The following is a 25,372-nucleotide window of genomic DNA, read 5'->3' on the forward strand; positions in this document are numbered from 1 at the left end:
TTTAATTTTTAGCAGTTTTATTTCAGTTTTTTTTTCTTTTGTCTGGGATACCATTAAAATTAATATTAGTTCAATAAGGACAGTTGCATAGTGTTGACAGTGAAGTTAGTAATAAGCCCTCCAAAGATTCAATGATATTGATGGTGCCTGTGTCTGATGTGTACAGTAAATTATTGTATTACCATAATGACACTGAAATACAACAAGTTGTGTTTGATCTTCCCTTACAAGTGTCTTTGGTTTAGTTTGACTAAGCATGCAATACTTTTCTCTAGTAGTTAATAATCCAAAGTATGGTTTTATATATAGATGGACAGCATTCAAAAATGCTTACTACTGAACAAAAGAGCTTGTGTTTAAAAAAGCTTGGTTTTGCAGACAGACACAATTATGCTTATGTGTGTGTGTGTGTGTGTGTGTGTGTGTGTGTGTGTGTGTGTGTGTGTGTGTGTGTGTGTGTGTGTGTGTGTGTGTGTGTGTGTGTGTGTGTGTGTGTGTGTGTACCTGGTATTCATCACGTTGTGGGGACCAAATGTCCCCACAAGGATAGGAATACCAGTAGATTTTGACCTTGTGGGGACATTTCTCAGGTCTCCATAAGGAAACAGGCTTATAAATCATGCACAATGAGTTTTTTTTTTGATGAAGTAAAAGTATGCACAATCTCCTGTGAGGGCTAGGTTTAGGTGTAGGGTAGGTGTAGGGCGATAGAAAGTACGGTTTGTACAGTATAAAAATCATTAAGCCTATGGAATGTCCCCATAAAACATGTAAACCCAACATGTGTGTGTGTGTGTGTGTGTGTGTGTGTGTGTGTGTGTGTGTGTGTGTGTGTGTGTGTGTGTGTGTGTGTGTGTGTGTGTGTGTGTGTGTGTGTGTGTGTGTGTGTGTGTGTGTGTGTGTGTGTGTGTGTGTGTACCTGGTATTCATCACGTTGTGGGGACCAAATGTCCCCACAAGGATAGGAATACCAGTAGATTTTGACCTTGTGGGGACATTTCTCAGGTCTCCATAAGGAAACAGGCTTATAAATCATGCACAATGAGTTTTTTTTTTGATGAAGTAAAAGTATGCACAATCTCCTGTGAGGGCTAGGTTTAGGTGTAGGGTAGGTGTAGGGCGATAGAAAGTACGGTTTGTACAGTATAAAAATCATTAAGCCTATGGAATGTCCCCATAAAACATGTAAACCCAACATGTGTGTGTGTGTGTGTGTGTGTGTGTGTGTGTGTGTGTGTGTGTGTGTGTGTGTGTGTGTGTGTGTGTGTGTGTGTGTGTTTTCTTTTTGCCTAAAATATATTTTGTATTTTCTATAAATTTCTACAAATGTCCAACACACACAGAAACATCAGTATTATAGCCTTCAGTATTAGAAGCTTTGAAGAAAAATATATTTAACTATTCAGTTATCATAATTCTATTTATAAATGTGTGTTTTAAAGTTCTGATGACTTTGTGGAAAAACAATAATAATGAGTAGGTGTTTCCAAATGTGTATCTGACTGAACTGCATCTAATAGGTCCTTATTTTAATAAGCAGTTAGATATTCACTTATATTTCTATCATATCTAATTTCTACTCTTCCTTTGACATGTATTTGCAATGATTCTGTTTTGTAATTGTTTTGAAAGTAGCAAAGAAACTGAGTTGGTGAATTTAAAATTTTATAAGGAAAAATAATACAAGAATATAAGAATATATCACCATATCAAAATCAAGTTCTGATCCTGATCTCAGATAGCAAAAATCATCTGGCCCAGATCTGGCCCAGACCTATTGCAAGTTCTGGGCCAGATCCAGAACGGACTCAGGCCGGTTTTGTTTGGCACAACGGGCCAATACTGGCACGGATCCGTTTTTCCGCATCTGGACCAGAACTGGGTTAACCCCGGGCCAGATGCGGATTTCTTTATGGTGATTTGGCCCAAATGTGGCCAGTACCATTCGAGATCTGGGCCAATACCAGGCTCTCTTCCAGGTGCAAGACATGTTTTTTGGTTCTTGTTTCTATTCACATCTTGTTTATTCTGCTAATGACTTATGTTTCTTTGGCTGAAAACAATCTTTTTGTTTTTTTTTTAACTTTACCTACATGCTTCATTGATTCAATATCATCATCTTGCTTGTTTTAAATCAGATCTGAAATTACTATTAAAAAGCTACTTGTTGGATTATTGAGCATTGGATATTTTATTTATAGTTTAGTAATAGTTTACAATATAACTTTTAATATTTTTTCTACAAGTGCACTAAATGCATTTTAAAATTTAACCTGAAGAAAACCTGTTCTTTGACCTGTTTTAACACGCCCAAAGGTGATCAGAAACTCCACCCTCTTACAACACTAACCAGGAAGAGACGGACTTGTCATTTCTCCTTTCTGTTAAACTGACAAAAGCAAAGAACAATTAAAGACTTTAAGAAAGACTTTGAAGAAGGATTTATAAGATGTACTTTTCTGAACAGACAGTGGATCTTTGATTCTTGTGGCGATTCACTTTTGGACATTGTTCAGTAAATGCAAGATTGTTGGAGTTCAAATAGTGAAAATGGCTTCAATAAATGTATCTGCAGAAGAACTTTCTTGTCCTGTGTGCTGTGAAATCTTCAAAGATCCTGTTCTTTTATTGTGTAGTCACAGTTTCTGTAAAGAGTGTCTTCAACAGTTCTGGAGAACCAAGGAAACTCAGGAGTGTCCTGTCTGCAGGAGAAGATCCTCAAGAGATGATCCTCCATGTAATCGTGTGTTAAAAAACTTGTGTGAGTCGTTCCTGAAAGAGAGAAATGAGAGGCATTTATCAGGATCAGAGGAGATCTGCAGTTTACACAGTGAGAAACTCAAACTCTTCTGTCTGGAGGACAAACAGCCGGTGTGTTTAGTGTGCAGAGATTCACAACAACATGACAATCACAAATTCAGACCCATCAGTGAAGTGGTTTCATCATACAAGGTAAGACAGATTTATATATCTGAGGATGGAAACTTACACTACTTGTAAATAGTGTAGACAACTCCTCAGTATTATTTTGTTTGTGCTATATACTGTATTACATGGACATATTACAAAAATCTCTGGTTTCTTATTGATTTTTACTTTAAATTCTAGGAGGAGCTCAATATATCACTTAAGTCCTTACAAGAGAAACTTCAACACAATAAAAACACTAAAGGAGAGTTTGAGAAAACAGTTCAACACATCAAGGTGAAAATATTTTTCATTTAAGCAATTTCAAGTGAGTTTTGAATCTCAAACCTCATTATTCTTAGTCTGTTTTCACAGAAACATCGACTGTAAATCACTAGCATTCATAAAATTAATCAGTTCTCATGCTATACGGTATCACACGGTAAAAATGAATGTTAGTCAATCAGCCAGTAAAATGGACGTTAATTGTTATAATTTTGCGAGTCAGAGGCGCACAGTAAATAAACATGGAAACAAACCCACAAATTTATGATTTCTGTGTTTTTCACATGCGTAACCCTGACTTAATACATTAGCTATAAAGATGCATTTACCTGATCATTACAGCATGTTCATCAATCTAATTTCTACATTTTATTAAATGCTGTATTAAACTAATTTCAGAGCTATCTTTAAGTCATATACAAATAATCTACAACATTTTAATTGCACTTACCCTTGAACTGGTTCACCCTCCACCTAGTTTTTTGTGTCTTGTGTAGAAACATGTGTTATTTATAGTTAATCTGTGGTTATTCAATTGGTATATACACAAAAAAAACATGCTTACTACTCTTAGAACATGGTTAATTTTGGCACAAGTGTGTCAAATAACGTTAACACACAGGAAATGCCGGCCGCATATCAAGTTGTTTATTATTTATCAGAGCTTTGGAAACTCGACATTCACATTAGAATCTATTCAGAATGCTTCTGTTTGTTAAATAAAACCAAATAACTAACACATAATATGATTTCAGCAGATGATATTTGTGTGTATTACCACCTGTAGGGAGACGATGTGAGACCTCAGAGAGGTTCCAAAGTCTCAGTTGATTTTTTGATTGGTTAAATTTAATGGAGAATCTTATCTTTGAAGCAATTATGATTTGATTTCAGTCTCAGGCTGTGCAGACAGAGCGTCAGATTAAACAGCAGTTTGAGAAGCTTCATCAGTTTCTCAGAGATGAAGAAAAAGCTACAATCACTGCACTGAGGGAGGAAGAGGAGCAGAAGAAGCAGATGATGAAGGAGAAGCTGGAGGAGATCAACAGACACATCTCAGCTCTTTCACACACAATCAAAGACACAGAGGAGATGATGAAAGACAATGATGTCTGCTTTCTAAAGGTCTGATTTCAGATCATTGATTGATTGATTGATTGATTGATTGATTGATTGATTGAGTTGTTGATGATCAATTGTTTGTTTGTTCTGCAGATGTTTTCAGTCACAATGGAAAGGTGAGTGATCTGATGATGTCTCTGGTCTCTATGTTGTTAAAGCCAAAGCCACTGCAGTTCTGACTCCTGAATGTTCTTCCAGAGCCCAGATCTCACAGCCGGATCCACAGATGCCTTCTGAAGCTTTGATTCATGTGCCACGGTACTTGAGCAACCTGCCTCTCAGAGTCTCCAAGAAGATGCAGGACATTTTCCAAAACAGTAAGTGTGGAGAAGACCTGTGTTCATCTGGCCATAAAGTGCCAAAGGGCCACTCTTCGATGACTGGTTTGCGCAAGAAAGCATCATGCAAAATTTTCATTCTTTTGAAATTTTTCTTATTTTTATCTGGAATGCAAATTCGACTCTATTCTCGTCTTTGTATGTGCATGCGCAAATAATAAAATTTGTGTTTGGTGTGAACTCATCATTAGACTGTGCTGGTAGCGCATGTTCTTCAGTTGCAGAGACTTGAAGACCTGAAGTGGGTCAGAAAAGGTAGAGTTCAGCTCTTAAAGCAGCCAAAAAACCTAATAACCTAGCAGCTGTGATGTCTGTTAATCAAAGAACAAAAAAATAAATAAATAAATAAGAAATCAATAACCTATAAAGCTTTAAGGATTTGTGTATAATTTAGAAATTAGTGTTTGGTAAGTGTGGTTGGTTTAAGTTGGTTTATTTGAAGTTTGTTTTAAGTTCACTTAAAATAGAAGTTGTTATTTTTTAAAGTTGAATATTACAATTGATGGCTCCTAGTTATACTGTAATGCTGAATGGCTATTCAAAGGTTAAATATTAGGGGAAAAATATGTGGTCCCCCTTTACTTTAGGTGGACTTAACTACTGTACTTACATTTAAATTAAATTGGTATGTACTTATTGTGTACATACTTGTTTTATATTGTATGTGTATATATATATAATATTTATATATAATATTTTTTTCTTTACCCTTACCCATATCCCACCTTAATAGAAGCAAAAGTGTTTTGCAATGCAATATGACCACATTAGTAAATTGTACTTATTTCTTGATGTAAGTTAAGGCCATTTATTACTACATAATAGTTAAGGCCACCTAATATAAAGTGTGACCAAATAATTAATTGAGAAATTAGTAAAATTGTATCAGTGATACTGGCCTTTAGCCCTAAAAAAGATGCCATTAAACAAATACTGAAATATACTGCCTTTATGTTGTTCCTACATTCATGTGAAGATTGAATGTAAAATTATTGCAATATAAAAGAATATTTAAAAACCTTTAATGTTATGTGGGATTAATCATGATAAATTGTAGAAAAAAAGTGTGATTGACAGCACTATAGGGGGAAAATCCCTTTGCATTCAGTGTAACAAAATTACTTAAATAGGACATTCCTATATGCATATTGTGATAGCCCAAATAAATGCAGAAGTGTGTTTAATAAATTTAATAAATATTTCTCATTTCTCAGAGGATAAGGCAATGCAGTCTCATGTATTATCACAAATTATCAATCAGCTATGCCATGTAAATAACCATGTGATTAAATCAGATTACAGAGTTACAGTAGGACCTACTGTATCACCCTACGCCAAGTTTCATGCCAGAACTTTGTATTTATTGCCAACCCAATGAAATCCCTGAGTCTTACCTAGCCACCCCTGAAGAAAAAGATCTGGTTATGCCCCTGTGTTACACACACACACACACACACACACACACACACACACACACACACACACACACACACACACACACACACACACACACATACTGGAAATGATGGAGGAAGACAGATTTTGTCACTATGTGTGCATAACTAGATAAACTACTACACCAAAACTAAATGTTGATTGTGTTTCATCAGCTCCTGAAATTCTGGAACCAAACACTGAAAATCCAGATCTTATCCTGTCTGATGATATTACCAGCATGAGATACAGCACGAATGATCAACGGCTTCCTGCTATTCCAAGGAGATTTGCCAGGTGGGTTCGTGCTCTGGGATTAAATGGTTCTAACTCAGGGATTAAATAAACAGCAATCATACCATGGACAGTCTAATGCACTTTCCCAATCCTGAACTACCTCTTCATTACAAAAAAGGCAATCTTTGTTCTTTTTTCTGGCTTATTTCTCTTGCTTTTTCTTTAGACTGGGCAAAGATGGTTCACAAAGTGCACTTTACTACTGCTATAGAATGCAACATTAATGTGCACCTGGCTAACATGTCAACTGCATGATTATTTCAGTGTTTTTGTGGAGTTTGTATTAAATTCAGCTGCTCAGGTAATATCAATGATATTAAATTACAATTTAAAAACAACTATAGAAATGTTTATTCATCCCGCATTTTATTTTGACATCCTTTGGGGGAATTAAGTCTTATGGGGGTAAAATACACCTGTAATTCTCACCCTGAATAATCAGCATACACTGTAAAAAGTTTTCACCAGTTTCAACTTAAAACCTTAAGTTCAGCAGCTGCCTTACAATTTTAAGTTAAATCAATTTAACTTCAACTCACAAGTTAAATCAACTAATTTTTATTGTAATAAGTTAAAATTACTTATAGTTTTAAGTTGATTTAACTTAAAATTTTAATTCAGCTGCTGAACTTAAGTTTAAGCTGAATCTGGTGAAAACTTTTTACAGTGTAAGAAAGCGCACATAAACATGCTCATTGTAATATTAGGAATTTAATGTCCCGAAGAGGACAGAAAAATAGTATTTTATTAATTTAATTAATTTAAAGCTTTTTAAAAATGATTGTAAAGCTGCTTTTAAGTCATGTTGGAATGTATTATTTAGGACCACATGGACGCCTGTGACTGTTTAGGTTAAGGGTTTCTCAGTCAGTGAAATAATTCTGGTTGCATCAAACTTAATAATATAATAATATATAATATATAAGAATTATCTCATAATTTAAATAATTAACTCATAATTAACTTTTAATTGTGAGTACTGATGGTCAAATTGAGTTTGTAGGCATTCAGGTACTGCTGATAAAGAATAGACAAACCTTGCCATAAAATACTACTATTTTTCTTATGCAAGAGACTCAAAAATTCTCAGTAAATTACAAAATGCATAGATAAAGCATTATTTGCACACCTAATGCACATCCTTTATTCTGAATTTTGTTGTATTTTGTTTGTAAAGATTACTTTTTTTCAAGTATGTACAGCAAAATATCAGATTTTTTTTTACCTATTCTCCTGCCATTTTTTTTATTAAACGCCAACAAGAAAGCCCAGAAGAGAAAAAAGTAATGCAAAAGTAATGTGATGCATTACTTTCAGTACTCACTTTTAGTCTTCAGTCACCCCAACAACATTCTTCTCTCAACCTCCGTCACCTTCATCTTTCTCTGTGCATCCCTCTCTCTCCAGATCTACGCTCCACAACACAGAGAGGACCAGCATACGGCTGGAGGACAACAACAAAGACTCCTCTTTTTCCCCAGGGAGCAGGACTCATCCGTCCACTACTGTGTCCTTACTTAAATGCCAGCCTCGCTCACTCCGCTTCACCTGGAGCATAAAGACCACATCTTCCATGGAGCCAGGTGAGATTATGAAGGAAATTCAAAGGGTTCTGGATGCCAACAGCTGCGAATATGAGCTGCATGAGCGATACATGCTGTTTTGCATGACTGGCAACCCGGCCCGTGATGACTTTGTACAGTGGGAGATGGAGGTTTGCAAGCTGCCCCGCTTATCTCTCAATGGTGTTCGCTTCAAAAGGATATCAGGAACATCCATTGCATTCAAGAACATCGCCTCCAAAATTGCTAATGAGCTGAATCTGTGTGTCAGGCATTCAATACAGCCACCTCCTCAAACCACTCCCCCTGAAACTCCACCCACGTGTTCATCCTCACCGGAGTTCTGATCTCACTCACCTGATTCCAATTACCACTCCTCTATAAATACCTGGTTCCCTCATTTCCACTTTATCTGGTCAACCGATCACATCCCCTGCGTTCCCCAGACCCATGCTCTGTTCTATGGACTGCACTTCCTCTTCCTGTTCCTTCGGACTCTGCATCAAAACCAAGCAAAGGACAGTTTAGCTAAGAATACTTACCACATTTACTTACTGCATTCTGTTTTACGAGACTCTGTTTATAAACCCACCTTTTATACGCCAAACTTACCTCTGCCTCTGCATCCGTCTGTGTGTGACACTGTGAGAGGAGAGAACGAATGAAATAAAAATTTGTAGCATTTTAAAAAGTCTCTGAGCAAGGATGAAGAGAGAACATACTGCATAAGGAAAACATTTCAGAATTTCTCTCCATAAAGTGGACTTCTATGGTGCCCCAAGTTTGAACTTCCAAAATGCAGTTTAAATGCAGCTTCAAAGGGCTCTAAATGATCCCAGCCAAGGAAGATGGGTCTTATCTACCGAAAAAAATCGGTTATTTTCTAAACTAATTGACTATTTAGATACGTTTTAACAGCAAATGCTCGTCTTGTCTCGTCTCTGCGTTGCACATGCGTGGTCTGTGTGATCCGGGTCAATACAATTACAGGGTATGTCGAAAAACTCCCATATTGTTTTCTTCTTCAACTTCCAAATCGTCCTACATGATTGTTTTACCCCCTTTTTTTTTTTTTTTTTTTTTTGTAAAGGGCGTTTGATCTTTGCATACATGTTCACTTTGTAAATACTGGGTCAGGACTCCTGCAGCGATGTGGATCGATTTTAAAAAAGAAAAGATGGTAGTTTTTCAACATACCCGAACTGTCTTGAACCAAAAAAAACAGTTTACGCAGACATAGAGAAGACAAGCATTTGAGGTTAGAAAGTACATAAATAGTGAGTTTGTTCTGAAAAAAAAACTGATCGTTTTGCTAGATAAGACCCATCTTCCTCGGCTGGGATCATTTAGAGTCCTTTGAAGCTGCATTTAAACTGCATTTTGGAAGTTCAAACTTGGGGGCACCGTTGAAGTCCAAACTGAAGAAAGAAAAACATGACCATCTTGGATTACAAGGGGGTGAGTAAATTTTCTGTAAATGTTTGTTCTGAAAGTGAACTGCTCCTTTAAGGAGTTTTGAAAATATAAACCCAGCATGTTTTAGAAGGGCAAAGAGTCCTGAAAATGAATTTTAAACTCGTTTTGGACTCCTCACACACTGGCATACAAACACACCTACTGCGTATTGGAATGGACAAAGCAAACTTGGCTTTTGTCCCCTTCAGAGAGACACTCCTCTCTGTCTATTTCTTACTCTTATTTAGTTAACACAGTTACACCTCACCACTGTTCAGTAAGAGCAAGAACACCTAATCAATACTGATAGGACTGTCAATTCTTAAGGTTAAGGTGATTTTAATTCTTAATCTGCTGGGGCCAGTTGTTCAAAAGTAATTTAATCGAATTTTGGCCATCGGATTGGATCAAATCCTGAAATTGGGTTGTTGAAAAGAAAAAGAAAAAGGATTCCGAATTTGAATTAGATCACAAAATCTTATCTTGGTTTTGATCTGGATTGTTTAAAATGTTTTAGTAAGATTGGGATACTTTTGATGCAAATAAATAAATAAATAAAATAATTGGTAACACTTTCTATGAAGCCTGTATCTATAATACATTATAAGAGTATTCTTAAGGCATTATAATGAATGCATAATGCATTACAAAAAACTTTATATGTTATATCATCTCCTGAGTATTCAGAACAGTTTTAATGTATTAGCATTTTTACTTATTTGTGATTATAGCTTTTATGAGTATGATGACCTCCTCATAGTTATAAGGTATTATAAGTCTCATATTGTGACATGTTACTGTTGTCACTTTACTTAAAGCATACAAAGACCACTTATAAGTATTAAAATAATAATAATATTTCTCATACAGCCAGGTATCAGATCAGATGAATGTGTAATATGATTTGATTTTTTTTGATAGTACCCTTTAGACAACTTTTGATAAGTAACTAAATAATTACTAGCAGTAATTATTATTAGTAGTATGCTAAATATATGCTAACACTGTATTTTGACGGTTCCCCAAAAGACAAACTGATTATATGTAACTTTGCAAGTACGTGAAGCTTCTACCTAGCCTAACCTTAACCTAAGTCAAGTCACCTTTATTTATATAGCGCTTTTAACAATACAGATTGTGTCAAAGCAACTGAACAGTATGTAAACAGCACCATAGTGTGTAAGTAACGCATTATTGTAAATAATCAATTTTCAGTTAAAGGCAGTTCATCAATAAATTCAGTGATATCATCGTCAGTTCAGTTCAAATAGTATAGGATATCGCTGGAAAGTGTCCCCAACTAAGCAAGTCTGAGGCGACAGCGGCAAGGAACCAAAACTCCAAAGGTGACAGAAATGGAGAAAAAAACCTTGGGAGAAACCAGGCTCAGTCGGGGGACCAGTTCTCCTCTGGCCAGACCAAACCAGCAGTTTGTACCAATGTCTGATTGTAGAGAACTCATCAGGTTCCTGTGGTGTAGCGCCGATGGCCGTCTAGGTTGGCGAGGTCTTTAGTGATGATCCGTCTCTGGAGCTCATCTGGTTGACATCCACGGCTATTGAAGTCATCTCCAGGTGCTGATCCATGATCTAAGCTGGGTGCGGACTGGATCCGGGGGACTGCAGTGACCATCTGATCCGGATACAGGCTGGGTTTGGTGGCTACGATGACCTCGGAATAAGAATGAAACAGACTAATATTAGCGTAGATGCCATTCTTTTTACAATGCAACGAGTGCATCATGTGTTATGGTAAGTGTTTTCGGTTCCGGTTGACCTAATTAATGCAGCCTAACAATCCTTTAACGGATTTGAATTATAGGAATGTGTTAATGTTTTATGAGTAAGCCAGGTTAAAGAGATGTGTCTTTAATCTAGATTTAAACTGACAGAGTGTGTCTGCCTCCCGAACAGTGTTTGGTAGATTGTTCCAGAGTTTAGGCGCTAGATAAGAAAATGATCTGCCGCCGGCAGTTGATTTTGATATTCTAGGTATTATCAAATTGCCAGAATTTTGAGAACGCAGCGGACGTGAAGGACTATAATACGATAGGAGCTCGTTCAAGTACTGAGGAGCTAAACCATTGAGGGCTTTATAAGTAATTAGCAAGATTTTAAAATCTATACGATGTTTTATAGGAAGCCAATGCAGTGTTGACAGAACCGGGCTAATATGCTCATACTTTCTGGTTCTAGTAAGAACTCAGCTGCATTTTGGACCAGCTGGAGTTTGTTTATTAAGCGTGCAGAACAACCACCCAATAAAGCATTACAATAATCTACCCTTGAGGTCATGAACGCATGAATTAATGTTTCAGCATTTGACATTGATAGCATAGGTCGTAATTTCGATATATTTTTAAGATGGTAAAATGCGGTTTTGCAAATGCTAGAAATGTGGCTTTCAAAGGAGAGATTGCTGTCGAATAGGACGCCTAGGTTTCTAACTGATGACGACGAATTTACAGAGCAGCCATCTAGTATTAGACTGTGTTTTAGGTCATTACTTATGGAGGTTTTAGGTCCAATAATTAACACCTCAATAATTAACAAGTTGTGGTTTTTTAATGAGTGGCTTAATAACTGTCACGATGCAGGCAGGAACACACGAACAACGACGGAGTAAAAGTGAAGGTATTTAATAATCCAATGGAAGCAGGCAGAAACAGGAACACAGCGTGGTAACATTTAACGATCGACAAACATCATAGACAGTGCACACATTAAATAGACATGTTGATACAAACACAGGTGTGGGTAATGATGGGAACAAACCAAGAAACAGAAAACAGCGGGGGGAAATGGATGGGAGAAACCAACTCAAAGTCCAGGGGTGTGACATTACACCCCCCTCCCGGAAAAGGCGCGTCCACGCGCCGACCGAACTACAAAGTCCTTAGGAGGGGGTTTGGGTGGAGGACGTTCTTCCGGAAGGGGGGCCAGGAATGAAGTCCAGGGTGGTGACTGAATAATCCATGGTGGTGATGACGGAGGGAGGAGCCAAGGAGGAGATGGGAGGGATCCAGAGCAGGAGGAGCCAGGTGATACCCAGACCGCAGCCAAGATGGAACCCCACGGTGGAGCCGATGGAGGGAGGAGCCATGGTGGAGAGTGGGCTGACGACTCCCGGGGGCCGACCGACGGAGGCGGAGCAGGTGGTGGTAGAGCCCGAGGCGGAGACGGAGAGCCGATGATCCCGGGCGACACCGAGGATCCGGAGGGCCAAGGTGGAACCCAAGGCTCTGGCGACCAAGGCGGAGGCGGAGATCCGGAGGTCCGCGGCGGAACCGGAGCGACAGAGGACTGAGGCTGTGCCAGAGGGATGGAGGAGTTCCACGGAGCCGGGGGGATGGAGTAACGAGGTGTAGCCGGAGGAGTGGAATCCTTAGGCGAAGGTGGGATGACGACAGACCGAGGCGGAGCCGGAAGGACGATGGAGCGCGGTGAAGCTAGTGGACCGACGGGCGACGGTGGAGACGAGGGAGCTGAGAGACGGGGTGGAGCCGCAGGTTCGGAGGGCCGAGGCGGAGTCCAGGACTCTGAGGCTGGAGGCGGAGATGAGGAATCCTCCAGCCATGACGCCGATGGTGACTGGCAGACCTGCGGCGAACCCACTGCACTGATGTTCAGCTGAGGGTGAGCAGAAGGACTGACAGGTGGCAGTGGTGGCATGGCTGACACATTATCGTTAATAAACTGAGGGAGGGTGGGTGGGAAATTATGACGGGTAGTAAGTTCAGAGATATTAGAAAGTTCAGTCCAAACATCCTCAGAATAATCCATATTAATCACAGAAATGTCCATCGCATTGTCCATAGAAAAAGGTCCCGGAATCTCATTAAGCTCACCCTCAGTGGTGGTGTAGTGGGTAATGCTGTCCTTAGCATTCTCAACTTCCACTAACTTCTTCACCGTCGCGGTTACTGCAGCCGGCTCACACACCTGGTCTGACGCCTCGTGCCACTCTGGCTCCGTGACGATCAGCTGCTCTGTCGCTCCTCCTCGCGATGGCACGCTGGTCGCGGCGGGCGGTAGCTCCCCATCAGCGGTGGGCTCAGGCTGATATTCCGCGGGTCGGGGTGGTAATTGGCTGGGTTCCGTGTCGCGCTGCGAGACGTCTGCTTGGTGTGACTGGACGGCGTTGTAATCCTCCTCCGCTTCGTCAAGGCAGAGCTCTGAACCCCAAGCACTCAGCAAGATGTTAATATACTGAGTTAGGGTCCAGCATGGTTCACCTTCGGGCATGACGAAGCGGAGATCATCATCCAGTCCACACCAAAATCCCTCCATCAGGCAGACGTCATCGCAGCTAGCAAGATGACAAATGCTAATAAACTCCTCCACGTAGTCCTCCAGATCCCTGCCATCCTGGAATATGAAGGTGGTATAACCATCCGGGATGGCGTTTCCCCTCCTTGGACGGACGTTGATGGAAGCAAGTTTCATAGTGGTGAAATCTGGTGACGAACACGACGGAAACAAAAGACTGAAAAAAGACGCAAAAAAAAACGGGGGAATTCACAAAAATTAAACTGTTACGGTCGATCGTTCTGTCACAATGCAGGCAGGAACACACCAACAACGACGGAGTAAAAGTGAAGGTATTTAATAATCCAATGGAAGCAGGCAGAAACAGGAACACAGCGTGGTAACATTTAACGATCGACAAACATCATAGACAGTGCACACATTAAATAGACATGTTGATACAAACACAGGTGTGGGTAATGATGGGAACAAACCAAGAAACAGAAAACAGCGGGGGGAAATGGATGGGAGAAACCAACTCAAAGTCCAGGGGTGTGACAATAACAGCCAGTTTGAAGGTTTTGGGGACATATCCTAATGAAAGTGATGAATTAATAATATTCAGTAGAGGATCTATGACTTCTGGAAGTACCTCCTTTAGTAGCTTAGATGGAATATGGTCTAACATGCATGTTGTAGGTTTAGATGATTTAACAATTTTATACAATTCTTTAGAGTTGGGGTACTCGGACTTGTACTCGGACTCGAGTTCGGTCTCGTGTTCAATTTCTAGCGGACTTGGACTTGTCACGGTCTCGGATGCATTTTGACTCGGACTTGACTCGGACTCAAGCTTTTCGGACTCGGGAATAATTGCAGAGTCCAGCCGAGTCCAGGGACAGTTGACGGAAATTTTACTGACTCGATGCATTTTTACAAAAGTGACATTCAGTATTGGCACGTGTTTAAAAGTCTTGCCAGAACTTGAAAGCCTGCTGGTTTCTTTGCATACACAAACAGCCAAAGCGTGCTCACCGGAAAACGCCTCTCAGTCAGCGTGCAAATGCTGAATTAAGTTTTCTTTTGCATGGTATTGCTACACACTTACACGAAAAGTTATGTCAAAATGCACCGTCTTGGAGAGTATTAATGCAAATGCAGTCGGTTTTGTCTTGAGTGAATTTAAACAGTTGGGAGAAATACAGATGTGTCACAATATATGATCTATGCATCCGGTCTTAAAGCGACAGCAACATAAACCTGCTGCAGCAGACTGCGTCATATTACATTTACCTATTTTACCTCATAATTCTGATTTTTTTTATATGTTGTTTATATGTTGTATTTCGGACTATTACTCAAATGAACTCAAGAGTTTTCTGAGGGGAAAAATGTCAGAAGTGTGGGATTTAAAGTCATGATTTTGAGCTGAGGGGAAAAGGGAGAATGTCATTTCTTATCAAAATTGTCAGATATAATCTCGTAATTGTGAAAATAAAGTCAGAATTTTGAAATATAAACTCGAATTTACTTTTTTTTTTATTCCATGGCCTCCATAGACTGGTACTTAAAAACTGTCCCCTTACAGCCTAATTTTCATCCAAGAAAAAAAAAAAATCAAAATGCCATCTACCCCGTCTAAGGCCTTAGACATTCGTCATATAAAACCCAAAACAGCCAAAATCAGAGATAAGAGGTGAATTTTCTGCTCCTCAGGTCTCATTCACTAAGCTTCCTACCCACCCCGTTGAACTTATACATTTAGTATATAACAGCAAATAAAGTCAAGTCCTGTCCTAAAAGCTGTTTCACTTCAGAGTATGTCACAATATGTCACAATACATAAGTTATAACTTCTGTTACATGACTTTAAAGTTTGTTGCGCAGGACACCAATTATAAGATGGTGTCAATCAAAAATCCAAATGGAAATATGCAATAGCGGTTTGCTTTTTTACATTTAAATTGTCATTGCCTTATTCTAGTTGTAAAGGTTAAAACAAGGTTAAGATACTGAAAAACAGTAGTGTTTAGTTGGACTCGGACTCGACTCGGACTCGACCCATTTGGACTCGGACTTGAGTCCGACTCGCCCCATTTTGGACTCGGACTCGACTCGGACACGACTGGTTAAAGACTCGGACTCGACTCGGACTTGACTTAGGTGGACTCGACCCAACACTACAATTCTTCCTCTCCTATAATAGAGAATGAGTGAATTGTTCCTCAGGAGATCTACAACATATAACTGATGCGATACTGTAGCGGGCGGCTGTATGGTCACAATTTGATCTCTAATATTGTCTATCTTGGAGGTAAAGTACGTCATAAAGTCATTACTGCTGTGCTTTTGGGAAATGTCTAAACCTGTTGCTGCTATATTTTTCGTTAATTTAACCACAGTATTGAACAAATACCTAGGGTTATGTTTGCTTTCTTCTAAGAGAGATGAAAAGTAATCCGATCTGACAGTTTTTAATGCTTTCCTATAAGATAAATTACATTCACGCCAAGCAGTACGAAAAACCTCTAGTTTTGTTTTCCTCCAGCTGCGTTCCATTTTTCGTGCTTTTCTCTTTAGGGCGCGAGTATGATCGTTATACCACGGTGTTACACTGTTTTTCTTAATCTTTTTTAGGCGCACTGGAGCAACTGTATCTAAAGTGCTAGAAAAGAGAGAGTCCATAGTTTCTATTACATCATCAAGTTTTTCTGAGCTATTGGATATGCTGAGGAATTCAGATAAGTCAGGAAGATTACTTACAAAGCAGTCTTTTGTAGTAGAAGTGATGGTTCTACCGTATTTGTAGCAAGGAATTGAATTAACAGTTTTAGCTATCTGGATTATACAAGAGACTAGATAATGATCTGAGATATCATCGCTTTGCTGCAGAATTTCAACGCCATTAACATCAATTCCATGTGACAGTATTAAATCTAGAGTATGATTTCGGCAATGAGTAGGACCTGACACATGTTGTCTAACCCCAATAGAGTTCAAAATATCTATAAATGCTGTTCCTAATGCATCTTTTTCATTATCAACATGGATGTTAAAATCACCCACTATTAAGACTTTATCTGCGGCCAACACTAATTCGGATAGAAAATCAGCAAATTCTTTAATAAAGTCTGTATGGTGCCCTGGTGGCCTGTATACAGTAGCTAGCACAAACGTCACAGGGGATTTATCTTTTTTTTTAATTTATTTATTAACATATCTTTATTGCGAGGATTAACCCCTTGAGATGAAACATCTCGTTTTCAAGGGGGTCCTCCAGTACATCACAGTAAAAAGAAAAAAAAAGAACCAAGACAGCAGAGCAAAAATCACAGTCAAAGACAGCATAATAATACACAACAACACACGACACACACACACACACACACACACACACACCAGCTCACAATGCTCAACCCCACCCCACCCAACACAAACCCCACATGTGACAGAAGAACAACCCCATGACTAACATTGCACAAGATCAAGGACTGAGAAGAACACAAACAAAAACATTGATAATGATGATAATGATAATAATAATAATAATAATATCCAAAATCAAGCAAACAAAACTACAAGCAAAGACAAATGTTCCGAAGATGTTCCCCAAGAGCCCTTCGGAACGCAGTAAATGAAGTTAAAGAGCGAACAGATAAAGGAAGATTATTCCAATCATATGGAGCCTTAAAACAAAATGCATATTTCCCTACCTCTCTTTTGACTCTAGGAACAAAAAAAAAAGATCTGACAATTGTGTCGCAGGCTGTAGAGCGTATTATAAAGCACAAGATGTTGCTTGAGATAAATAGGATAATTAAAATAAAAACTTTTGAAAATAAACTGTAACCAGTGAAACTGTCTCCTGGCAGAAGGTGCAAACCAGGACAACTCTCTGTACAACACACAACGGTGTGTCCTAAAGGGACATCGGAGAACAAAACGGCAAAGACTGTTGTAGACCACATCAATGGAGTGAAGACAAGAGGCAGTAGTGTTCTGATAAATAATATCAGCATAGTCCAAAATAGGCAGGAGCAGCTGTGAGACTATTCTTTTCCTGACCAAAAAATTAAAACATTTAACAGATTGATAAAGTATTTTAAGACGAGAATTGAGTTTATTTGTCACTGCTTGTACATGAGTTTTGAAAGATAAATCAGATTCCAGCCAAACACCAAGATATTTAAAGGTCTTAGTTGACTCCAAAGGAGAGGAGTCGAGAAAACGAAGATTAAGGTTGTTTTCACCTATATTCAAGGCTTTCCTATGAAACAGTAAAGAATAGGACTTCGATTTATTAAGGAGAAGTTTATTAACTAATAGCCACTGCTGTACAGAATTGAAATCGTGTTGTAAAGAGAGGGCTATCCCGGAGATGGTGGGTTTACTACAGTAAATAACTGTATCATCAGCATAAAGATGAATATTACAGTCTGTGCAGCATAGAGGCATATCATTTACAAATATAGAAAATAATAACGGTCCCAGAGAAGAGCCTTGAGGGAATGCCTTTTGCTATGCCTGTAAAGTCAGACTGACAACCCCTATAGGACACACACTGACGACGATGATGGAGAAAAGAATTAAACCAGAGTAAAGATGATCTCGAGAGACCAATAGCATGCAACTTATCCAATAGAAGATAATGATCAACTAAATCGAACGCTTTGGAGAGATCTAAGAAAATAGCACCGGTACACAGATTATCATCAAAGCTAGAAAATATATCATTAGAGAGGTTCAAAAGAGCAGTAGTAGTGGAGAAGTGTTTTCTGAAACCTGACTGGCAATGAGTAAGTAAGTTATTATCAGAGAGATATTCAGATAATTGGTTAAAAATTATTTTCTCAAAAACTTTAACCACACAATTGATTATTGAAATTGGCCTATAATTGTTCAGGATTTGTAAGTTACCACCTTTGTGCAAAGGAATGACTTTGGTACATTTCCAGGCGAGGGGCACTTCACAGGTATCAAACGACATGTTGAAAAGCACAGCCAGTGGGGGTGCTAGGACATGAGAGGCAAGTTTGACAAATTTACCCTCAAGGCCATCAGGGCCAGGACCACTACTAGAGGAAAGCTTATTAATGGCCTGTTGAACATCCATTGAACTGACCTGTCTAAATTTGAAAGAGCTTCCACAAGGTAAGCTGTTCAGGCACGGGTCTGCAAGAAGAGCAGGAGGTTGAACAAGCGGTGTTTGAGAGTAAAGCACACTAAAGGCATTAGAAATCACAGCTGGATCGTCAGTTATTTCATTATTAATTATCATATTATTTGAAATATTCTTGGCCTTACCAACTAAGGTGTTTACTCTCCTCCAGAATTGCTTTGGATTACTTATATCATTTGACAGGCTATCTCGATAATAATTAGCTTTAGCATTTCTTGTTTGAGTTGTACATAAATTTCTTAAACGCTTGTATTCCTCCCAGTCGTCAGGCAGTTTTGTATGTTTATGTTTAACCCAGGCCCTATCCCTCTTTTTAAAAAGATTAATAAGATCACCATTAACCCAAGGCAAATGATGGCCTTTAACCTTAATGGATTTCCATGGGGCATGTCTGTCAATAACTTGCCCAACTTCGGAGTAAAAAAAACTCCATTAGTACTTGTTTCTCTGGATAATGCTATTTGAAGCACCATTACTTCAAACGAGTTATATTTGAACCCCGTTCTCTGAGAGACATTGAGAATACTGCTATAAATAGTAGAAACACCTCCTCCTTTACCTTTTAGACGCAGTTCATGTTTATAACAGTAATCTTGGGGGTTGTACTCGTTTAAAATAATGTAATCGTCTGGTTTTAGCCAGGTTTCTGTCAAACAGAGCACATCTAGGTTATGATCAGTGATCATATCATTTACAAAAAGTGCTTTCGTAGAAAGGGACCTGATATTCAATAAGCCAAGCTTTATCAATTGTTTCTCTGTATTATATATATTTTTTATTTGTTGAACATCAATTAAATTGTTAGTCTTGATTTGATTCAGGCGTTTTTTGTATTTTCTTACTCGGGGAACAGACACAGTCTCTATAGTGTGATATCTAGGTGAAAGGGTCTCTATGTGCTGAGAAATAACTGATTTCTGTGACGTGAGGCGGCTAGCAGACGGTCGGTTTAGCCAGTCTGTCTGCTTCCTGACCTGGGCCCCAGTTAGTCAAGTGCAAACTCTAAGACTATGTGCCATATTTCTAGATAGAAGAGATGCTCCACATCCGGAGGGATGAAGACCATCTCTTTTCAACAGGTCAGGTCTGCCCCAAAAGCTTGTCCAATTGTCTATGAAACCTATGTTATTTTGCGGGCACCACTTTGACATCCAGCCGGTTAACGATGACAATCTACTATGTATCTCATCACCACGGTAAGCCGGGAGGGGACCAGAGCATATTACAGTGTCTGACATCGTACTTGCAAGTTCACACACCTCTTTAACATTATTTTTAGTGATCTCCGACTGGCGAAGTCGAACATCATTAGCGCCGACGTGAATAACAATCTTAATGAATTTACGTTTAGCATTAGCCAGCACTTTTAAATTTGCCAAGATGTCAGGCGCTCTGGCTCCCAGTAAACATTGGACTATGGTGGCTGGTGTCTCTATTTACACGTTCCGTACAATAGAATCGCCAATTACTAGAGCACTTTCATCAGGTTTCTCAGTGGGTGCTTCACTGAGTGGGGAGAACCTGTTTGATGTTCTGATCGGAACGGAAGAGCGGTGTTTTGACCCGCGACTATGCCGCCTCACAGTCACCCAATTGCCCTGCTGCATGGGCGTTGTTACCGGAACCGTACAATGTACAGGGCTTTCTGAGCTAGTCACATCCAAAACCGTATCTAAGGCCCTCACATTCTTACTATCCTCTATTAAAGTTTGGATGCGTGACTCTAGTTCTGAAATCTTCTCTGTCAGCCTGACTATATTCCTGCATTTATCACATGTATAAGGCTCACTGCTGACAGAGATAGATAAGCTATACATGTGGCAAGCAGTGCAAACAACAATAGTAGGAGAAGAAGCCATTACTCACCGTGATTGTAGAATGATTTCAACTTATCAATGTTGTTAGAGTTCCTGAAGAACAGATCAGGGGGAGAAAAAACGGAACGGAACCGGCTAAAAGAGTACTAACGATATTAAACACGAGAGAAAAATTAAAAAAATAAAAACGTGAATGGAACGCAGATGGCAAGTAAACTGGCCAGCGCAATGCTAAAAATAGTAAACGAGTTAAAAGCGTGGATGGAGTGCGAGCGGCAAATTAACCGGCTATGGAATGCCAACGCGCTGCACTCGTAATTATAGAGTAAGGCGAACAATCAAATTAGTCAGATTAGTTTGATGGATAAGACCAGAAATTAAGTTAAGCTATATCTATCAATTTAAAATGGCAGAATTAACAATAAGATAGAGAATCCAGTAGAAAATCCAGTAGAAAAACGAAGCTGCAGAGAGCTACAAACAAACAGACCACTCTGCAGCAAGGCAGACTGGAAGCTGTGAAACAGCGACACCCACAGGACAGGAGAACAAAGATACGAAAGCTCTAAGTGGTCTTTGTATGCTTTAAGTAAAGTGGCACCAATATTAGGATCTGAAGAAACCTGCAGGTTACACAGTGAGAAACTCAAACTCTTCTGTCTGGAGGACAAACAGCCAGTGTGTTTAGTGTGCAGAGATTCACATCAACATGAAAATCACAAATTCAGACCCATCAGTGAAGCTGTTTCATCATGTAAGGTACTGTAACAAAGAATTATACCGTTTTTATATTTTACTTATACTATGTATTACATACATTAACATTTAGCTTAAATCTGTGGTGTCTTATAGATTTTAACTTTAAATTGTAGGTGGAGCTTAACACAGCACTGAAGTCCTTACCAAAGAAACTTAAAGACAAAGAAAATGTTAAAAAACAGTTTGAAAAAAACAGTTCAACACATCAAGGTGAGGACTGATTTGTTTAAACATATTCTCCAGGTTTTTTTTGTTTTTGTTTTTTAAAGCTGTACTGGGTTGTCTGAGAGAATGTGTCTTGTGAATGTGTCTTGATTTCAGTCTCAAGCTGAGCACACAGAGCGTCAGATTAAACAGCAGTTTGAGAAGCTTCATCAGTTTCTCAGAGATGAAGAAGAAGCTACAATCACTGCACTGAGGGAGGAAGAGGAGCAGAAGAAGCAGATGATGGAGAAGCTGGAGGAGATCAACAGACACATCTCAGCTCTTTCACACACAATCAAAGACATGGAGGAGATGATGAAAGACAATGACGTCTCACATCATTGATTGGTTGATTAATTATTTAATTGAGTTGTTGATGATCAATGGTGTGTTTGTTCTGCAGAAGTTTCCAGTCTCAATGGAAAGGTGAGTGATCTGCTGGTGTCTCTGGTCTCTCTGCTTCTGATCCAAAGCCACTGCAGTTCTGACTCCTGAATGTTCTTCCAGAGTCCAGATCTCACAGCCAGATCCACAGACGCCTTCTGGAGCTTTGATTCATGTGCCACGTTACTTGGGCAACCTGCCGTTCAGAGTCTGGAAGAAGATGCAGGACATTGTCCAAAACAGTGAGTTATGAGAAGATCTGTGTTGCCTGTTATACATACAGTGGGAATATTTACAGAATTAGAGATTCAATAATACATAATCTGTGTTTGGTTCACTCTTGATCGTTGATTGTGTCTCATCAGCTCCTGTGATTCTGGATCCAAACACAGCTCATCCATGTCTCGCCCTGTCTGATGATCTGACCAGTGTGAGAAACAGTGAGAACAATGAACTGCTTCCTGATAATCCAGAGAGATTTGACATTTTTAACTGTGTTCTGGGTTCAGAGGGTTTTAACTCAGGAACACACTGCTGGGATGTGGAGTTTAAAGGAAGTCAAAACTGGACTCTTGGAGTAACTACAGCATCAAACCAGAGAAAGGGACCTGATTTCTTTAGCACTGATGTCTGGAGCGTAACATACGGATGGTCTGAATGGGCTGGTTTTCGTGTTAAACAGGATCTTAAGCGTGTGAGAATTGATCTGGACTGTGACGGAGGAACGGTGTCATTCTCTGATCCTGTAACTAACACACATCTACACACATTCACAACCACCTTCACTGACACTGTCTTTCCTTTCTTTAATAGTGTTTATCTTCTGAGGATCTTACCGTTCAATAGTCAGTAATGGTTACAGCTGTAGGTCTGGATCTTCCTGCTTTCACCATGTTTTAATATTTACTTCACATCACATGAGTAAGAGTGATTTGAATATCAGTAGGACTGTGATTGGCCCACAGCTGATCACGTGACATTACTGATATCCAGCACTAAAGACACAACACATGCGCATTTTTAGTTTATTTGTAAATTTATAATTGTTCGTTTTAGTTGGATTTTAGTAGTGATCGTTTTGTAAGGATTCTTTTCCTGCTAAGCCAGAACATGAAATTAAACTCTCTGCAATAATACTCACTGATCTAGAGGAAAGATCTCAAAGAAAGAGCAAAGGACACAGCCTTGCCTGAACTTCTCTCTCTCTGTCACCAGTGGCAGTCTTCTTCCTTGGCTAAATTGATGGGGTTGAGCCTATTGAGAGGGTGCAACCCCATCAATTTAGCCAAGGTAGAGGACTACTTAAACATGTTAAAAATCTGTTTAATACATATTGCAAAATAAGAATCAAGAAATTGCATTATTTAGTCATGTTAGCACCTATAAAAAAAACAAACAGTTTTTTGTTTATTTGTGTGTGCGGGGCGCCGTCCCATTGGGTGTCTATAGACCTTTTTCACAAAAACCGGAAGTACGTCATTGTAGTGGATCCTCTCTTCCTGTCAACTACTGTCAGTCTAGTGGTCTAGCGTCAAACATGAAAAAAGGATAAAAAAAAATTCACAAACAGTTTATTGAAAAATACGAAGGTAAGTAATATGAGAAAATATTGAAAGCATAAAATATATTGAAAGCATATGAAAAACACTCTGGGACACTACAGTAATTTTTACATCTCATTTGCGCTATTCTGTTCTTCGTTGTCAGGATGGAAGTAGAGTTCCACTACGATTACGTATTTCGGTCAAAAAAAACAGGAAGTGTGCAAATGGTCTATTAGGTCTGTACATTTTTGAAACGCACGTGATTTGAGGCTGAGGTCTAATTGGCTTGTTTCAGATTTTCCTCAGGCGCTGAGTACAGCGCTCCAGACCCTCCCACTTAAGTTCAGTTATGCACTCAATACTTGGTCGGGAATCCTTTTGCAGAAATGACTGCTTCAATGCGGATGCTTCTTCACAATATCCCACAGATTCTCTATGGGGTTCAGGTCAGGAGAGTTGGCAAGCCAATTGAGCACAGTAATACCATGGTCAGTAAACCATTTACCAGTGGTTTTGGCACTGTGAGCAGGTGCCAGGTCGTGCTGAAAATGAAATCTTCATCTCCATAAAGCTTTTCAGCAGATGGAGGCATGAAGTGCTCCAAAATCTCCTGATAGCTAGCTGCATTGACCCTGCCCTTGATAAAACACAGTGGACCAACACCAGCAGCTGACATGGCACCCCAGACCATCACTGACTGTGGGTACTTGACACTGGACTTCAGGCATTTTGGCATTTCCCTCTCCCCAGTCTTCCTCCAGACTCTGGCCTTGATTTCCGAATGACATGCAAAATTTGAGCAACAGTCCAGTGCTGCTTCTCTGTAGCCCAGGTCAGGCGCTTCTGCCGCTGTTTCTGGTTCAAAAGTGGCTTGACCTGGGGAATGCGGCACCTGTAGCCCATTTCCTGCACACGCCTGTACACAGTGGCTCTGGATGTTTCTACTCCAGACTCAGTCCACTGCTTCCGCAGGTCCCCCAAGGTCTGGAATCAGTCCTTCTCCACAATCTTCCTCAGGGTCCGGTCACCTCTTCTCGTTGTGCAGCGTTTTCTGCCACACTTTTTCCTTCCCACAGACTTCCCACTGAGGTGCCTTGATACAGCACTCTGGGAACAGCCTATTCGTTCAGAAATTTCTTTCTGTGTCTTACCCTCTTGCTTGAGGGTGTCAATGATGGCCTTCTGGACAGCAGTCAGGTCGGCAGTCTTACCCATGATTGCGGTTTTGAGTAATGAACCAGGCTGGGAGTTTTTAAAAGCCTCAGGAATCTTTTGCAGGTGTTTAGAGTTAATTAGTTGATTCAGATGATTAGGCTAATAGCTCGTTTAGAGAACCTTTTCATGATATGCTAATTTTTTGAGATAGGAATTTTGGGTTTTCATGAGCTGTATGCCAAAATCATCAATATTAAAACAATAAAAGGCTTGAACTACTTCAGTTAGTGTGTAATGAATCTAAAATATATGAAAGTCTAATGTTTATCAGTACATTACAGAAAATAATGAACTTCATCACAATATGCAAAATTTTTGAAAAGGACCTGTGTATATATATATATATATATATAAAAAAAAAAAATAATAATAATAATAATAATAATAATATAGTGTCACTTCTTTAACTGGACATACATTCAGTTATATCTGTCATGATCGGGGCTGTGGGTTTTCCCTCAGCCACCTGAGGTCGCTGTTTGCACTGCACTCTGATTCATCACGTCTGTTTTGTCATTACCACTGATTCACACACAGCTGTTCACTATCTGGACTCTGTATAAGAACACTCACACTTCATTCCGTTTTCAGGTCTGCATTGTCTTATGTCTCCTGTTTTGTCT

At 39.4% G+C, this 25,372-nt stretch overlaps 1 protein-coding gene across 1 annotated transcript; it reads left to right on the forward strand.

Moving 5' to 3' along the window:
- The first annotated feature begins 2,550 nt into the window (after positions 1–2,550).
- LOC141331617 (E3 ubiquitin-protein ligase TRIM35-like) lies at positions 2,551–23,110 on the forward strand. Its single transcript, XM_073836667.1, has 6 exons — positions 2,551–2,952; positions 3,109–3,204; positions 4,087–4,317; positions 22,010–22,032; positions 22,114–22,232; positions 22,356–23,110. Exons 1-6 carry the CDS (start codon positions 2,551–2,553, stop codon positions 22,841–22,843), a joined length of 1,359 nt encoding a protein of 452 aa, XP_073692768.1. The 3' UTR covers positions 22,844–23,110.
- Positions 23,111–25,372: the final 2,262 nt, after the last annotated feature.

The sequence above is a fragment of the Garra rufa genome, chromosome 1 (assembly GCF_049309525.1).
Source record: "Garra rufa chromosome 1, GarRuf1.0, whole genome shotgun sequence".
In the NCBI taxonomy this organism is placed as follows: Eukaryota; Metazoa; Chordata; class Actinopteri; order Cypriniformes; family Cyprinidae; genus Garra; species Garra rufa.